At 42.3% G+C, this 17,926-nt stretch overlaps 1 protein-coding gene across 6 annotated transcripts in view; it reads right to left on the bottom strand.

Annotated features, from left to right (window-relative positions):
* The window catches only part of dpy19l3 (dpy-19 like C-mannosyltransferase 3), a 59,183-nt gene that overhangs the window by 16,999 nt on the left and 24,258 nt on the right, over nucleotides 1-17,926 (bottom strand). For all 6 annotated transcript variants that reach the window (XM_037757141.1, XM_037757165.1, XM_037757133.1 and 3 more), the window contains 7 exons: nucleotides 17,251-17,352; nucleotides 16,888-16,961; nucleotides 14,590-14,748; nucleotides 13,680-13,811; nucleotides 8,124-8,235; nucleotides 6,204-6,260; nucleotides 5,805-5,887 (listed from right to left, as the gene is read on the bottom strand). In XM_037757141.1, coding sequence (XP_037613069.1) covers nucleotides 5,805-5,887; nucleotides 6,204-6,260; nucleotides 8,124-8,235; nucleotides 13,680-13,811; nucleotides 14,590-14,748; nucleotides 16,888-16,961; nucleotides 17,251-17,352 — 719 coding nt within the window. The remainder of the gene's footprint in view (nucleotides 1-5,804; nucleotides 5,888-6,203; nucleotides 6,261-8,123; nucleotides 8,236-13,679; nucleotides 13,812-14,589; nucleotides 14,749-16,887; nucleotides 16,962-17,250; nucleotides 17,353-17,926) is intronic.

Raw genomic sequence — 17,926 nt, 5'->3', positions numbered from 1 at the left:
TTCATGTGGACAGAGAGCGTCAGATGCTACGCGATAGACGGACAGTTAGGACACGGTGTTAGGACATTCTGCAACAAACATCACTTATTTTAATGTACACTTTATTGTTAATACTGTTGAGTATCACGCTCTGTTGTGATCTTTTAATGGACTACATGCCAGTGGAGGAAAAATCCACTCTTACACTACACTCGCACTTCTATTATTACTGCCGCTTGGTCAATTTAAGACTTTAGGATGTGTGTGTATGCTGTGTATTGTTGTGTTGTCTTATATGCCAGAGCCAAAGACAAATTTCCATTTTATGCAAATCTAATGGACAATAAAGTAATCTGAATCTAACCTTAATTTTTTTCAAAGCTGGGACTCCATTGCTGTCCAGAAAATATCCGTCGAGTCATAACAGTGTTTTAGAAAGCACTGACAAATGACCTATTTTCGTGTTTAAGCGTGAAGACTTGTGGGATAAACAAAGTCAGTGTTTCACTAAAATATGCTGACTCTTTCATTTGAGCCTGTTCCCTGTTCTGAAAGGGTCTCCATGCTGAGCAGCTAGATGAGCCTCCTGAATTTCGCAGCAAAACTGCTGTCAAAGCTCTCATTAATAATTTTCACCGCAGCCTTCATAATGCTCAACCACAGACTGTATATCTCGACCCAGAAGAGGAGAGGGGTGGGGGGGGTGGAGGGGTAACATATTTTCACAGAGGTAAACACAAAAAAAGAAATTATACTGTGACAGAGTGCATCATCAAAACCAAACAAATACCCTCCAATTGTAAATTGTCCAGCTTCAAAATGCAATGAAAACCCACTCCTGACTCTCCGCTGTACTGTTAAATACAACATGTGTCCCCTACTCCAGCTACAGCCTGCAGTGCTCTGCAGTGTGCAGTGAAATGACAGTATGTACTGTGGTTTATCCGTGAGCCCTGATAGTCTGAGAAGCAGCTGCTTCTATTAAACATGTGCCTGAGCTTAAGCAACTCCTCTTTATGCTGCACATGTAAGACTCTCCATGGCCGCCTTGGAGTTCATAAGTCAGGGAGCGGAGTGGCGAAGCTGCTGCTAATCAGCAATTCTCGATTTTTTTATAAGCCTCCGTTGATGGACGGCGCTCTGCTTTTTTGCAACACGAGCGTGCCCAATCTCGATCGGGGAAAAAAGGTGAAGAAATAGATCGAGGACGGAGCACATGGGTGAGACAGAAGCGACACTGGTGACTTTAAAAACTGCACACTCACAACTATAACTCAGAGTTGGAGGCAGTTGAACGAGCAGGCATTGCTATTGATTTATTGGCTGTCCATTTAGAAAGGAGTATCAGCCTACAGCCGAGCCGTGGAGCCGCCACTGTTATCAAGTGGAAACTTTTGAATTATGGTTGTGCAAAGTACAGATGGACCTCCACCGGTTGTTATCGCGTTACCCCGGCGCCTTAGTTCGTCAAACCCATGGAGTCCAGGGTCATGACTGATTGTCCTGGGCGTCGTGATAATCCCCTCATCAACCTGTCTTAACACACATACTTCTATACTCATGAGTGCCGAGGACACGAATCATTAGCTCTCGTGAGAGCCTTCTTACCTCTAATCCAATCATCGTCTTATCTCTAAATCCATCTTTCAAACAAATATCATTATCCTTTCCTAAACCTAATCCTGATTCTAGTTACTCTTAGTAGAAATAAGAATTGGCAAAATTAGAGGTATTTTTCTGAATATTTCATCATTGAAACACACAAAAGACCCGTTTTTGTCTTTTTTAGGGGGGTAAAGGGGGTCTTTTGGGGGAGATAGCAGGTCAACAGTAGATGTCACATAGAAGTGGTGTACATCATCTGAAAGCTGGGAACCTGAAGATTAATTTGAGATGAGCACTGTGTGTCTAGTTGTTCTAGTCATAAATCAGAAATAGACAAGAATTAATGAATTAAAATAAATTGTGAAAGTGTACAAGGGTTTATGATGGAAGTATATGATGATCATTCTCATGCTCTATTATGTCTCATGAGTTGTTTCAGCAATTTCTGGGTTGGTACCAGTTGTTTTACACATTTGGTGCTAAATTTAAAAAAAGAATTTACCACTTTAGAATTGGTAAAAAATGATCCCCAATAATCCCACCAAAATACCACGTTAAGACACCAAAACCTTGAAGAACAACATAGAAAAAGCCATGCTGTGATTTGGTATCAAAAATGTTTGACATTTGAAGATTCCTGCAAGAATTGCATTTTTCGGCGATTGGTTGGCAAGCAGTTATGTTCTTGAAACTGCTCAGAAACCCCCTTACTGTCAGTCTACCTAGGAAAGCCATCCATCCTCTGAATGCCCTAGGTCTTTAGATTGTGGTTGTAAAGTTTCATGAGGCCGTGATTATCCTAGAGGTCACCACAGGTCATTTTATACAGTGAGGTCAAATAAAAAAAAAATGGTCTCACGGCAGAAATAACACATTTATACTGCATTCAAAAAACTGCATGGTTTTTGCCCAAAACGGCATGTAATTATCATAAAGTGGGCATTTCTGTAAAGGGGAGACTCGTGGGTACTCACAGAACCCATTTCCATTCACTAATCCTGAGGTCAGAGGTCAAGGGACCCCTTTGAAAATGTCCATACCAGTTTTTCCTCGCCAAAATTTAGACTTTGGAGCATTATTTGGAGACTCTTTTCTGATAAGCTAGCATGAGATGGTTGGTACTAATGGATTCTTTAGGTTTTCTAGCTCTAAAACTGAACCCGCTACAGCCTCTGAAAGACAGTAACACCTTGTAACAACAGAAGAACAACAATCTGCATCTGTAATTGTCTTCTGGTTTCCACAGCGGGTCCACATTATATCCTTTTCTGTGACCTTTATTAGTCACACATGATTCATACATGCAGCACATCCCCTACAGCTAGAATTTACCCCAATGAGTCCCTGACAGCTTTACATAGCCGGCCCAGAAATATACTGTCCTCTATATGTGTGGATCTATCTTTGTTCTGACCCTCATTACGCCACAGTTGGAGAATCTCCCATGATATGTCCATGTTAAACCAAATAGCCTCGGCCTCAGCCAGCTGGAGAATACAGCGTAACATGAACCCCCTTCTCCATCTTAACACTTTCATCTGGAATGTAATTAGCGCAGCAGCAAGAAGCTTAGCGCTCCGCCCTGCTCTCAGCCCCAACCAAGGTAACTCCAGGCAGCCCCTAATCCTCGGAGCCTAATGGGATTAGCTCCGGAGGGATGGGAACCCATGTCACACACACAAATACATTCAAAATCCCAAACCTCTCCTCCTCTGTCTCGCTATCCATCTCTCTCCCTCCTCTCTCTCTACGCCTTTCCACTATCTGTCTAATAGGATTAGACCAAAATTGGCCATTTCTTAAAAACCACATCTGGTCCACTCAGTGTCATCATGCTGATGATGATAGGATGGAAATAATGAGCTCTGAGTGATGACTTATTCAGTACGGAAGTGAACTGCAGTGATCATTTATGGGAAAGACCTAAATCGAAACCGCTTCTAATTTTGCACTTTTATGCTTTTTAATTAGCACTTTTGTTTCGATGGGAAGTTTTGGCAAATCATCAAAAAGATATTCGATTCCGACAAGAACAACATGAAAACAAAAAACATGGAAACAGTGAAGCTTCGGGGGATTATTTTCCCCCCAAAAAAGTTTAAGATTTTAACTTTTGTTCAAAATAACAGCAATCAGCAACTTTACAAACCGTTTGTACCAGCTGTTGAAAACTTCCATTAACTCACCCTAAACTGCATTCTCAACAGGGAATGGGAATGTGATGTCACCGACAGCAAGTCGGACACTTTTGGATGATAAAGGGTACGAGCGTCATCCGCTGGCTGTTTACTGCAAGTGTCAAACGTTAACACAAAACACTACACAGTGAATAAGACTCAATGGGTATTCATTTTGCAAGATACCGGTAGATTAATTTTGCAATATTAGCCAACCTTTTCTTAGTATTCAGTTAACATAACATTAGGTAGCTTATCTTTGTCAGCATGATTGTGTAGTTGGCTTGTAGATCTTAAGGCAGGGCTTGACATTAAGCTTTTTCAGCTAGTTGCCCTTTGGGCAAATGGTTGAGATGTTTTACTTGAGCCAAAACGTACTTGTCCGAAATAGAAAATGAAAACATGACGGTACTCGTTCTTCTACAGTCCCACATGTACCGGGGCAAAGGGCTCAAGACTAACGGGGTCCCGTCGTCCCAGGGATGATAGAAAGTGTGTTTGGGACGCAGTGAACTTACTCTCGACGCTTCCAGGGGACGCACCCTATATTTCTCCTGATAATGCTGCATTGGGAACAACGAATCTGCGTTGAAGTCGGCAGGACGAGAGCTAGTTAACGTTAGCTGTTATCTCCGTGAAGGACTGTGCTGCATACCGGCTGCTAACAGCTAACGTTAACTAGCTCTCTTCCTGCCGATGTCAACACAAGACAGGGCTCCAGAACGCGACCATTTCGGTCGCGTTCTGGAGCAACCAAAAATCTGTCAAGTGAAACTAAACATTTTCACTGGTTGCACCAATGCGCCTGACATTTGGCAGACTGTCTGTCTGTCTCTGTGTGCGTATGTGTGAAACTGCGCCATGTACTCCTCTTTAAGCAACATCACAACCTTAAAACATACTGGTGACTCAAAAGGAAAATAACTATTGATCGTTTTTTCGTCAAGAAAAATATTGCGGTGCCTGTTACACATGTCCCTGGCCCTGAACGGCCCAGCCAAAGCCGACATTATTGGCGGAGTTAAACGCTCCAAAACCTGTCTCACTGGTCCCCGGTAAGATGCGTTAACCTGGTGTCACATTCATTTCACAAGTGAGGAGGGCAAAAAGTATATGTATGCGTCTGTGTTATGATGTGTTCAAATGTAATCTTGTAAAATGTAGTTTTTGTTGAGAAATTTGAATAAATCCAGAAGTTTGAAGGAGACCTTTTTTACAGCAATATAAAATAAGAGAGGAAATTATGACCCGTTTACTTCCCAGCAAAAAACAGCATGCAAACAGTAATAAAGGAGTGGATATTGAAGTGTATGGAATTTATTGTTTTACTTTTGTTTTTTAATGTGGTATAGACTTGGTATCAATAATCGTGGAATTTTACTGGTGTTGGTACTACTACATTTCACTCATGCCAAGAATCCTTTTACAGCCTTCTTTCTGGTATGTGTGCCTTCAGATCAGCCACCACTTCAGGTTAAACTTCCCTGTGCTGGTGTGAATGGAGTTCAACAGAGAAAAGTGACAAGAATTATGGGAGGGCGGACTGCATGTGATGTGATGTGTCCTTGGCCAGACATTGTGGTTGCATAGTTACGTGGTATACAGTATAGTCTGCTAAGCCCCACATTCATCCAGACACACACAGATGTACAAACACAAACACACACACACAACAGCCACAGTACGGAGCCATTCCAAATCACAGCTCCATCTCTGATCCCATCACGCTGACGCTCTTGATGGAAAGCCCTGCCACGGAGACCCCCGAGGTGGGTACAGCTCTGCCAACAGCTGGGTCCTTTCCAGCACCCCCAAAGTCTCACTCGTGGAGACCCATCGGCTCTCATCACTCATCATCGGCCAGACTCGCCCCGCAAACGCAAGCGCCGACACACATGTACAATACATGCACGCGCACTCGCTCACGCAGACTAATCAAGGACATCAGGCAAAGAGAAACTTGATCTGCGGAAACAAGCTAATCAGATTTGCCTCAATCTGATGTGGATTTGGGAGTGTGTGTGTGTGTGTGTGTGTTTGTACCTAATCCAGGTCATGAGCTCCACGGTGTCTGGATCATAAAACTCCCTCAGTTCTGATAACTCCTCCATCAGCTTAGGCCAGAACTAGAGGGAAACAGAACAGAGACAAGTGATGGAGAGCCCTGTGTTAGCGGTCATTAAAGCAGAGTATCAAACCTAGTGATAGATCTTAAATAACATCTCATTACGGCACTGAATACAACAGTGTGTGTGACAGCTATTTAGACTGCAAACTAAATAATAGGGAAGCAGTCATTCCGGTGTCCTGTTATGATCCAATTGCTTGTTATCATTTTCTAGGTATTTTCCCTTTTCTCATATCGTTTTTTTTTTCTAAAACAGCTCCGTAATGAGACCAACTATACAATGACGAACGTAAACCACAAAGAAAATGGCATACCTTGTAATACAGGCAACCGATCATCAACAGTGGAACTGCGTATCTGACAAGCCTTAACTGCAAAATGAGAGAAAGAGAACAGGGTGTAACGAAATGAAAGAATATAATCTGGAAAAGTGAGAGTCAGACAGAGATATACCTCAAAATGAAGACAGCCACAGAATGAGATAACACAGAGATAACCGACAGACGGAGCAGCAGCGCTGCTTCCCAAGTATCAGTTCTTAATCTGATCCAGTGCCGTTGTCTTGTTATGACCACACTGACACCTAGTGGCCTCTCTACCAATGGTATCACCAGGCTGTGTGGATTCAACTGGTCATCAAGGCAGCTTAATGGTTCATTTTCATGTCAAACCAGCAAATCATAGAGCAGCGGGGGAATGAGACATCTTTCAAGAGTGTCTCACAACGGAGCTGTCTAGATCAGAGTCATGCTCATTGGAGACTGGTGATGGACATACTGCTGGTTGTCATTAGAACTGGGTATCAAACCTTAATGCTTTCTGAGCCCTGACCAAATTGTCAGAATCGGCTATAAAAAAAAACTGTCTGGTATCAGAGGTTGGCGCTGAGTACACGCTCAGATTCTCTATTCTCAGATCTAAAATAATAATTTATTTTAGACTGCTTTTTGTTGAGTCAAAGTTCTTATAAGGCTGCTTCTGCTAACACACTGATGCTCTAAGGGGCTTTGTACATTTCATTAAATGAAAGCAGGGTTTTATAGCTAAACTTGTGTATATTCCTGAAACTAAGGTGCTGAAAAAAAAATATTTTTTCCTGAATCACAGACATTGTGTTTCTATTGAAATAACACCCAGCCCTAGTTATCATTTAATGCTTTTCAGAAACAGATGCTTCCACTGGATCAGGGAAACTGCACACGTAGTTGGCCAAGCTATACACTTGAAATGAGGCTTTAAAAAAAAGCTGGCAAGAGTTATACTGTGGACATGTGAATATTAGGGGTGTAAAAAAATATTGAAAATATCAAATATCACGATATTATGTTTTGTGATACTGTATCGATTCTCAAAAACACTGTATTGATTTTTAACTTTACTTTTTTACTCCGATTTTTTGCATATGGTGGTGTGTTCTTTATACTAAAGACAGTTTTCCTCAAATTATATTTTTTAAAAATCGCAATATATCGCCTTTCTTACAGTATCGCAATATATCGTGATATAATGAATCGTAACCCCCTGTATCATGATATGTATCGTATCGCCAGATTCTTGCCAATGCACAGCCCTTGCAAATATGTGTTAACATAGTTGTGCACTTAGATAATGTGATCCTAAGCATATGTGAATATACAATTTTTACATATATAGGTTGAATGTGTTGACTTGGTGAAAGTCAACGCAAAACTTTAAAACTACCATAACCACTTTTTGGGAGTAACATTAGCATTCATTTGGAGTCCTGTTTATGGGCAATTATATCCAAAAGCAATGAGCTCTAAGAGGCTAAATGCTCGGTGGAGCTGAGGGGGGCTGCAGGTAGATGATGTTCTTCACTACCAGCAACATCTTTTACGTTACACACAACCATTTGATCCATTTGTAATACAAAAAAATATTGATTAGTGCAGCTTTAAAAGCAAATGTTTGTAACAGGGTTTGTCATAATTTCTATTCTAAATCCAAAATTGGTAGAAATGATCCAATGATCTGTTGATCTTTAGCAATCGAGACTCCATAGTCTAACAATGGCATAGCCCTCAGTGCTGAAAAAGTTAAATCGAAAATTGAATCGCGACCTCAAAAATTGAAAGTCAAATCGGATAGTGCCACCCCTATGAAACAACCAATAACCTGTATAGTGAACGTAGTTTTAAATGTCAAGTATCACCCTAAAGAAAACAGCGGAGCAGATGTTCGGAGCTGGAAGTGCAGTTGTTGTGAGCTCTTACCAGAACTTTACTGTTGCAGCTGAGGGTGCTGAGAAGCAGAGTCCACAACTCCTTCCCACACACACCATAGGCTGCTACTGCACACATATGGCCCGTCCATATATACTTCATCCTGAGTGGGAGACAGAGGCGATACCAAGCAGTGTTGGGTGTTAAAAATATATTTTAAAAAGGTCTCACCTGGTTACATTTCCACTTTCTTCTGTTAGTAAAGTACAGTACAGTAGGTCAAAATGCTGCTGTTAGTAATTTTGATGCTTGGACTTTAGGATGTTCCCTCAAACCAGTAAAGAACATTAAATTCAAACAAGACAAATTGTCTTTAGTTTAGTGGACGACTTAGTGAAATGGTTCCAGTGCGGTTACACTTCATTTAATGTCTAAAACACGGCTTTATTATCCAGGTTCTGATTCAAAGCACATGAATTAAGAGTGTTCTAAACAAATGAGAAAAAGATTGAGTGAACAGCAGAAGAGAAGACTGAGAGAATGAAATGAGCTGAAAAATTGTTGACAGGTACCGAGATGGAGCCGAGAGAGAGAGAGAGAGAGAGAGAGAGAGAGAGAGAGAGAAAGGGAGAGAGAGAGAGAGAGGGGTGGGGGGGTGGCGGGGAGGCATGAGGAAGTGCAGCCTCACAGAAATAAATCTCAGTACTTTTTTAATGCAAAGGAGCTGTCTGACAGAAACGAATGGCTCCCTGCACCTTTTGGCCTTTCACTCTTCATCAGCATTTTACAGAAAGTGCTGAAATCAAATGTGTCAGTTTCTGCACGACCTCGCTGCCGCTGCCGTATGAAAAGCTTTCAGATTGTTCTCCCTTTGTGTGTGAATGATTTGTAAACCTTTAAGAAATTGTTTGTAAAACAACTAAAAACATTACATAGATAGATACATAAATAAATATTTTTTATAGATGCTTTACAAAGTATTTATTAACCATTTAACCATTATAATCGTCAGTTGCCACTTTATAATAGCCATCCAAATAATATTTATAGACGGTTTACAAACCGATTATTAATCATTAACAAAGTGTTTCAAATATCTTTCTATGTAAAGTTTATAGATGTTTTACAAACAATTTCTTTAAGGTTTACAAATAATATCTTATTAACAAATACGTATATATAATCTATAAAATGTTATAATGTGTGCAACAATAAACTGTTAAAATAAATTGTAGCATTACTAATAATTAGTAAACATTATACATTTTTATTTTTTTTGTCTGTTAACTTTTAAGTTTCATGAACTATCAATTTGAAATGATGGTTATTATTAAGTGTTACCTATACAAGTATATGAGATGTGCATTATATCACATGCCGTTCCAAATCCTGCCCACCACATATACCAGAAGAACACAATGTGCAACACATTGACATGCACAGCGTAACCCCGTTACTGACAACACTGCACTCAACATCTTATTCAAATGAAGCTACTTAAGTGAACCATTGAAAACCTGCATCTAAATATTCCCCTTCTCTTTTGTACTGAGTAATTGCAAGTTTCTTTTAATACGTGGAAAAGAAGTGATGATTCCAATTGTAATCTCTGCGATTTTCTCGACAGTCCACACAAGAGAGACGAGAGTTAAAGGCAATTATACGTTCACAATACTGAATCGAGGATGTCAGACACGGCAGCCTGCGTTTGCAGCTTGATAATGATGCTAGTGACGAGTACCACTCGACAAGTACGCAGTAAAGTTGGGAGTGAGTCAGGTCAAGGAGGGTTCTTGTGCTTCAGATTATAAATGGTTAATGTGATATTACTCAATAAATAAATCAATAACCAAAAGCAAACTGATACCTTGTGGAGAGGTCACATAGGATTAAGGATCGAGGTTATAAACACCAGCAGGAACCCACTTATAAAACAAGCCATCTACAAGAAATGTTCTATATACAATTCATAATGCCCTTGAATCATAAATGACTTCTGAAATATGAAGAGTGACTTCTGATATTAATTGCGTCCACACGCACACTTGCCGACCTTGAGACCTGAAAAATAGAGAGGATTTCAAAACCAAGTTTGAGTTTCAGAGAATTTGTTTCCTGAATTCTGGTGACCTTTAAAGAATGAAAATAACAAAATAATAAGTACACTGTAGCAGCATTTTTATGTTAAATAGGCCTAGTTTTTACTTTTAATTCTCAGGAAAGAAAACAGAATAATTTGCCCCTCTGGCGTGAACTTTTGTGAATCTCTGGTATAAACTGATATTCATCAGTTTTCATTCATTTTTTGCTCCTGCTTGAGTATTTCTGTCTCTTAGTATTCTCCACTTCTCTCTCCGTCTCTCACTCACTGAAGGTCCTTTCAGACACAACGTGAGAACGGCATCACTGCCCTCAGAAACCCGTTATTTCCAGTGGCTTGCGCCGCGCCACGACGGTGCTGCATGCTGTGATGTGCGGTGAGCAGCTCTCTTCTGCTGGGAAACAACATTTGATGTAGCTCTATTGTCGTCGGGGTGGAAACAGTAGAGCTTATACACGCTGTGCGGTCCCAGAAACAGGTTGTGATAACGAAAAGGAAAGAAAAAGGTCTGCAAAGTTTGCCATATATCGGGAGAAATATGGGAGAAACCCCGGGAGGAAACCAGGAGCCGACAATGAAAAACAGGAGTCTCCCGGGAAAATCGGGAGGGTTGGCAAGTATGTCCACACGGCTCTCAACATGGAGACCGCTGACCCAGCGGCTAGCAGCTAACGGCGTTAACAGAGCTAACAGTGTTAACATGGAGGGAACCCGGAAGTTGGACGCTAGGCCTTCGCAGCAACGCGGTATGCACACAAGGCCCGGCTACGTAACATCAGCAGATAGAAGCTCTGATTACAACACACACAGAGGGAGAGAGACTTCATTCTCTGCTCAGGTAGAGTAACTTAACACTAGGTTGAAAAGCAGTGTTTTGCTGCCCTCTCTGGTGGACAGTTTCAAGACATCCAGCAGTGATGTCACTGGGTGCTGGAGTACACCTCTATTTCACTACAGCAGGAGGAGCAGTGATACTACTGGAGGTCAACAAAAACAAGATTTTGGAGGGGTGTTACGGAACTGGGTGATATCAAAACATCTGAGAAAATGTTTAAAAGAACCACAGAAAATTACTGTGCAAAGAAAAAACTGGGGAACACAGACTGAACATGAAAAAAAAAGGGACTGCACTGAGTGGAAAATTGAGGCATCTGTTGCTGAGGTTGAGGCCAGTCGGCCAATATTGTTCGGTGGTCATAGTTCTGGTGTGACCAATAAGAGCAAATTTGTCGAGAGCCAGCATGTCGCAGCAGCGGTAGAGGCTGCCAGCTCAGAGAGCGGAAACATTCTGGGAATTAAGAAGAAGAAGAAGTGGCTGGATATGAAAGTGGCCCGCAAGAAAGATGTTTCTGTTCAATGATAAAGTCTAGGTGCCAGAGCTGGAGTCAGGGAGTCTGGCATCTAGAACTGGGGCCTCAGCGGTGCTGCTGTTCCACAGAGGACACCTGCCAATGGATGATGCTGTTATAGGTGAACCACAGAAATAGGCCGAGGTGTTTGTGTGTGCCAACAAGAGGGAGAGGCAACAGGAAACGGGAGAAGAACATGAGAGGGAAGGCTAATGGGGATAGTTGTGGAAAAGAAGCGATACACAAGGTGAAATATTTTACTGTAGAGAGAAAGTGTCATGTATAGTTTTTATTTTCTGATTCTGAATATAGTTAATCAAGCAGCAATTTAATTTAGATTTGTTGTGTGTGTAGGTTTACACATTATCTCGTAACGGTGCTTTTTGCCGGGTACACACTACTCGAGAATCAACCTGATTTTGGGCTCGATTATACACTCCCAACGATCGTCAGCAAAACCCAGATTTGTTTGATGGTTCTAAAGATCATCTTTCCAGATATTCCTGTGGTGTGAGGTATGTTAAGAGTGTTTTTTAAATCCCCCGATCGGCTCGGAAGTCCATCCTGGACGCACCAATTTCATCAGATATCCTGTTGTGTGTGGGGAACCCTGATGACAGCCGATGACACTGTCACACCAATTGAGGACCAATCTGACTGAAGCCAAAGGACAACAACTGCTGTCATGGCGGCCGCGGCTAATGCATGAGATAATGCAAAACGCAAAGCATAAAGTAGTAGTAAGATGGAGCTCAGAAATGGAGGACCAACTTGTTGATTTGTGGCAACAACACAAGTGTTTATTTAACGTGTCTCCATGACTTCATCTAAATCTCCAAAATCTTTTACTGTGGGCCAGCCTTTACGTACAGTATCTTGTAACAACCAAAAAAATGGTGTTGTAAAGAATGAACAGAAGTTTTGTGACCACAGTTGACCGCTTGCTAAACCCCGATTGTCTAATCACAGCCAAGTAACCGTAACTAGGCACAGGAGGCCCGTCAAGCTTTGGCTTTCTCCACATGCAGAAGCAGTGTGCACAGTGCGCACTGCATTTAAAGCGCTTGGAGGGTGGTGTCTACTTTCAAACAAGAGCAAAAGTGTAAAGAATGGATTAAACAGTTTGTTTATCTACTCTACTGTAAGCTCCTAATAGCTTAACAGTAGCTTATAGCTGTGTCTGGTTAAGGAGCTTACTATCTTCTTACGTCCAAAGCCAAGGAGCACATCATTAACTAACTACATTAGTTAGTGGGGTTACAGTTTACGTAAAAAGAAGGTGTACGGTTGTATTTTTCTGTTTAATAAGAAAAATAGGTGTAAGAATATTTCCTCACCTTCCAATAGTGAGTTTATTTTGTTTATGTATTAGACTAAACAAGCTAACAGACTGAGAAAACTTGTCGCTCGAAGATATCACTTTCACGAGAGTGGGATGGATGTGAGGTCACAGTGACCTTTGACCACTAAAATCTAATCAGTTCATCCTTGAGTCCAAGTGGACGTTTGTGCAAAATTTGAAGCAAGAATTTGTTCCTGAGATATCGCGTTCACAAGAATGGACGGGACATACGTACAGACAGACACCCCAAAAAACATAATGCCTCCGGCCACGGCTGTCGTCGGCGCGGACGTATAAAAAAAGCTGCCGGTGTGTAAAGGCAGTTATCACTGTGAACTGCATATGTACAATCTTGACAGGGGCAGCAACAGTAACCGAGGGACACGGGGCGTAGCAAGCGGTCAATTGTGTTCTTAGTATTGTCTTGTGTAGTACAAATAACTACAAGCACTGATGTATGTGGGTCTTGTCAGCCATACAGTTGTAAGTTGTCCAACTGTGCCAACTCTTTCTGTTTCCTGCTGTGAGTGGTGTCGCTGTCTGAGAGACACTGTGGGATGGTGCTTGGTGTGGAGGGCTGATCGAGGCTAAAGTGGACCACTCAGACACTTGGTGAAAAGCCTTTGAGAGGCACTTCTCAGGATTACAGCATCTGCTCACGAGCATGCACAATCAAGAATCAAGCCGTCGAGAGGAAAAGTACATTTCAAGAGTTCCCCGTCTGGGCATTAAACCCATGTGATTACTTAGGAATGTGTGTGAATCCAGATATATGTGTGTGTATGTACATCATCCTGCAGTTAGCATGAGCTCACCTCATAGTGCTGAAAGCCAGGAGGCCGTAGAACAGTGTATGCAACAAATTATAGGCCACATCCGGGCGAAAAGCCGCCGCTCGCCCGTCTCCGGCTCCTTTCCTCTCCTCAGATGAACCTCCTTTAGGCCTGCTGAGAAACAAAGAGAGGCGGCGAGACAAAAGACAACAGTGATACATAAAACATTACAGCCAGACGCTTGAGAAGAGAGGCAGAAGGGTAGGTGGGTGGATTTGATATTATTCAGATTATTCAGATTTCAGTAGCTGTTTTTCAGATTTCATTAGCTGCTTACGCACAAGCGGACACGCAGCGATGCACACCCACGACCCGCTCGTGTCTGCAGGAGTCTGCGCTCAGACAAACAGAGCAAACGCCCGAGGGCAATGATGTCACTCCCACGATTTGGCCTCCCGCGCCGAATCAGACGGACACTGGCTTCCTTTTGAATGCAAATCCAATCTGGCTGTTCTTTCTACGTGAGGTGGGGTAAACTGGATTAAACTAATTCCTGAATTGGCAAATAGCCCTTTGTTCTATGACGTTAGTATTCCAGCCCTCCAACAAGCAGAGGGCGAGTTGAAATGCTAATGTGATTATTTCAATGCGGCCCCTCACCTTGCACCACAGGCAAATGAAGCTTTGAAATAAGCCAGCTGGTAAAATATTCTGTTTTCCAGAGCATGAGGCAATAAAGCCATTACTAAATCTGCAGCGATGCGCGGAGGAGACATGGGGACGGTGACTACCACTGTGACTCGGCCTCCGATAGCCATCATGGTGTCCTCCTCGAAACTGAAACTCCCTTTATGCCCACAAACTTGTTCCTCCCTGCTAAGTTTGAGGATTAAACACTAAGTTGCACAAGGACGCCCCCCCCTCCTTCACTTCCTGTCCGGCCGTCACCTACCTCAGGTTCTGTAGTGCAGCCACTGCCAGCATGCCGCTGAGCAGCAGCAGGGTGAGGGCGTAGGGGTACAGCAGCAGGGTACCAGCCAGGCGCTCCAGTGTGTCGAGGGGCAGCAGGCCGAAGGCCTCCTCACACAGATACAGACTGGCATCGAAATCCCTGCAGGAGGGCGTGGGGGGGGGGGACAGAGGAGGATGGACACAAATTAAATGAAGATGACACGGGGGGGGGTTAGCAATTGAAACTATTGATGTAATATGTCTTTTTGTTTTTGTCTCTCTGTTTTGGTGCTTAACATTCAATGCTGAGATGGTCTATCAGTCAGTGTGTCGGGGATCATCCTTTGGATGTTCTGTTGATGAAGCTCTGTAAGTCGCACTCATGCTTAACTACCTTGTTCTTCAAATGTGGCTTTGCTAATCAATGCTAATATGTTGTTTTTAGGCTAAAACGATTGCGTTAATTCTCATAAAAATAATTTGGTTCCATGAACGCAGTTAGAGAATCGACTTGTTAATGAAGTTATCTTGATTTATAGTGCACTTTTATTTTGAAATAAGATCAACATTAATATGAGGTGCGATATGGCAGTTGCACTTATATGAGGTAAAGGTATTTAGGGAAGCCTCAAAACATGCACCAGATATAGCTTGCCGGTAAATAAATGTGGTGGACTAAATATTTGCCTCTGAAATGTAGTGCAGTAGAAGTAGAAGATAGCATATAATGAAAAAAAAGAAGAGAATGTAAAGAGAATATAAAGAAAAAGTAAAGTGCAATGTACTTAAGTTAAAGGCGCAGTTTGTAAGATCTGGCGGCATCTAGCGGGGAGGTTGCCGATTACAACTTCTCCCGTGTGCCAAGCGTGTAGGAGAACTACAGCGGCTGACATGAAAACGCGAATGGCCCTATCTAGAGCCCGTGTTCGGTTTGTCCGTTCTGGGCTACTGTAGAAATATGGCGGCCACCTACGTGAAGAGGACCCGCTCCGTATGTAGATATAAACGGCTTATTCTTAAGGTAACAAAAACACAATGACTCTTATTTTCATGTGACTAAACATTAAAGAAAATATACTTATTAATATTATATTCCCAGCCCTCCCAAAAAGCCCAGTCTGCTCTGATTGATCAGCTGGCCCACTCTGTTGTGATTGGTCAACCGAACCAAACTCTTCGGACTCCGCTCCAGCTCCGCTCTAACCAGCTTTGTTTGAGGGCGTGGGCCGCTAGGCAGGTATCATGCAAATGTGTTACTTGGTGACATCACCATGTCACGGAAGAAAAGGCGGGACTTCAAGCAAGGTGTTTCAGACAGTTCAGTAGCAGCTGTTTCTGTCGGGGAGAGTAACTCCCTTTGGCGTGGACTTTGAGTTTTGTAACGTTGCAGACCTTTTAGATGCACAAAAAAACTATATAACCCACTAAAAGAAAGTACAAAGCACAAAAGGTACCCTTTAAAAACCTTCATGAACTGAAGAGAGCTGCAAAAATGTGATATTCCCGTGTATTATTACTGACATGTTTCTTTCACGATGAAATAACAAATTGTGTTCTGTTAGCGAGACACAAATGTGTACTATTATACAGCAAATGTTTTCAAAACAAACTGGATCTATTATCTCAATATGGCATGATTGTACAGTATTAACTTGTCGTTTTTTTTTACAGCGTACATTTTCCGCATCACTTTGGCAATACTGCTTCTGGGAAACAGCCGTGCTGATAAGTAATTGAACTGAGAATTGAGATATCACAAAACCCAAGGCATACAAAACAGAATAGAAATGAGCCTCAGCGAGTGAGAGAAACGAGAACAGAGACGGAGAGGCAGAGACGGAGAGGCAGAGACGGAGAGGCAGAGACGGAGCATAGAGTAAGCATTGCATTTTCCAGCCTCCTGAATAATTGAAGGTGCCAGTTGTGTGGCGTTGGGTTGTGAGCTGTGTTATCTGCCACCCTGGAACAGCTATCCAGTGGCTGAGCTGCTCAGCACATATACGCACACACACACACACACACACAGCACCAGGTCGATGGGAGGCCTAATGGCGTTACCCCGACAGATATTATTCACACACACTAACACTCCAGGTGCTACACTACTGGTGCTTAGTGAATAATACAGTCAAGCTGGATCAAGTCAAGAGGTGTGTGGGTTCAGGCTCTCTGTACGCGCTGCTGTGTGTGTGAGCACGTCCTTCTGGCGAAATATGGATTTATAAGAGCGACCGTGCTCGAGAACAGAAGTGAATGAATCTATGTTTGTGTGTGTGTGTCTACGGGTGTGTGTTCATACCTCGTCGGCCCCAAGGCAAACTTTGACTTGATGAATTTAAAGATGTGTTCGTCTGATCTGAGTTGAAGTGCTTTCTGTAAACACACACACACACACACAAAGAGATAAGGTCATGTTGTCACGGCTAAAATATCAGCATGCTGAGATGTATAAATAAGTAAATAAACCAAGCTGAGATCATATGGTGAGATTGCATCGTGCTTACGAGTTTTAGATACATGATGGAGGGCTGCAGTAGAGGGAGGTGGGAGAGGTGTAGGGGGACAAGGGGTGGTGGTGAAGCAGCAGTAGTAAAACAGGAAAGGGAGGAGCAGAGGAAGGAGAGGAGGAGGGGAGGAAGACGAGATGAGATGAGAGTAGCACCTTGGCCAGATAGTTGATGGTGAAGGTGAGGAGGAGAACCATGGCGCTGTGGAGAAGCAGCTTGCCCAGACGAACCAGCAGGCTTCCCGTCTTCAGACCGGACTGCAACGAGAGATTCGTCAATAATACATATTTTATATTCACAGTGCAGTTTTATATTTAGAAATTTGACGAAAGCATATACGCACATACATCTTCACCGGATCACACCCTGTGTCAGGTACATGCATTTTACTATTAATCTAGACTACGGCTGTTAAAGTTAACACAATAATAACGCAAATTCGTTTTAACGTCACTAATTTCTTTACTGCAGTAACGCAACTTGCGATTTTTAATTAACCTCTTAAAAATCCGACAGGTCGCTGTCGATCTTTTGGAAGTTTTAGCAGGCAGTTTAGCTTTTGAAATGCTGCTAAAATCACATATCTGCTATCATAAAATCCTGCGGTTGGTTTGCTTGTACAAACCATACTAACCGGACAAACGGACCTGAGTTTGTTTTAACCAAACCAAACAGGTTAGGTGTGAAGGGCACCCTTAAACACAAAAACATGGTTGAAAAATACTGGAGTTGCTCTTTAAGTTGATCACATGAATGAAAGTTGAACAGAGATTCAGACAACTGGAATTGATATAAAGCAGCCATTGTTGATCTTGTTGAACTACAAAAACA

The sequence above is a fragment of the Sebastes umbrosus genome, chromosome 2 (assembly GCF_015220745.1).
Source record: "Sebastes umbrosus isolate fSebUmb1 chromosome 2, fSebUmb1.pri, whole genome shotgun sequence".
NCBI classification, from domain to species: Eukaryota; Metazoa; Chordata; class Actinopteri; order Perciformes; family Sebastidae; genus Sebastes; species Sebastes umbrosus.
The sequence above is the reverse complement of the archived record's forward strand: the minus strand, read 5'-3'. Positions and strand labels throughout refer to the sequence as shown.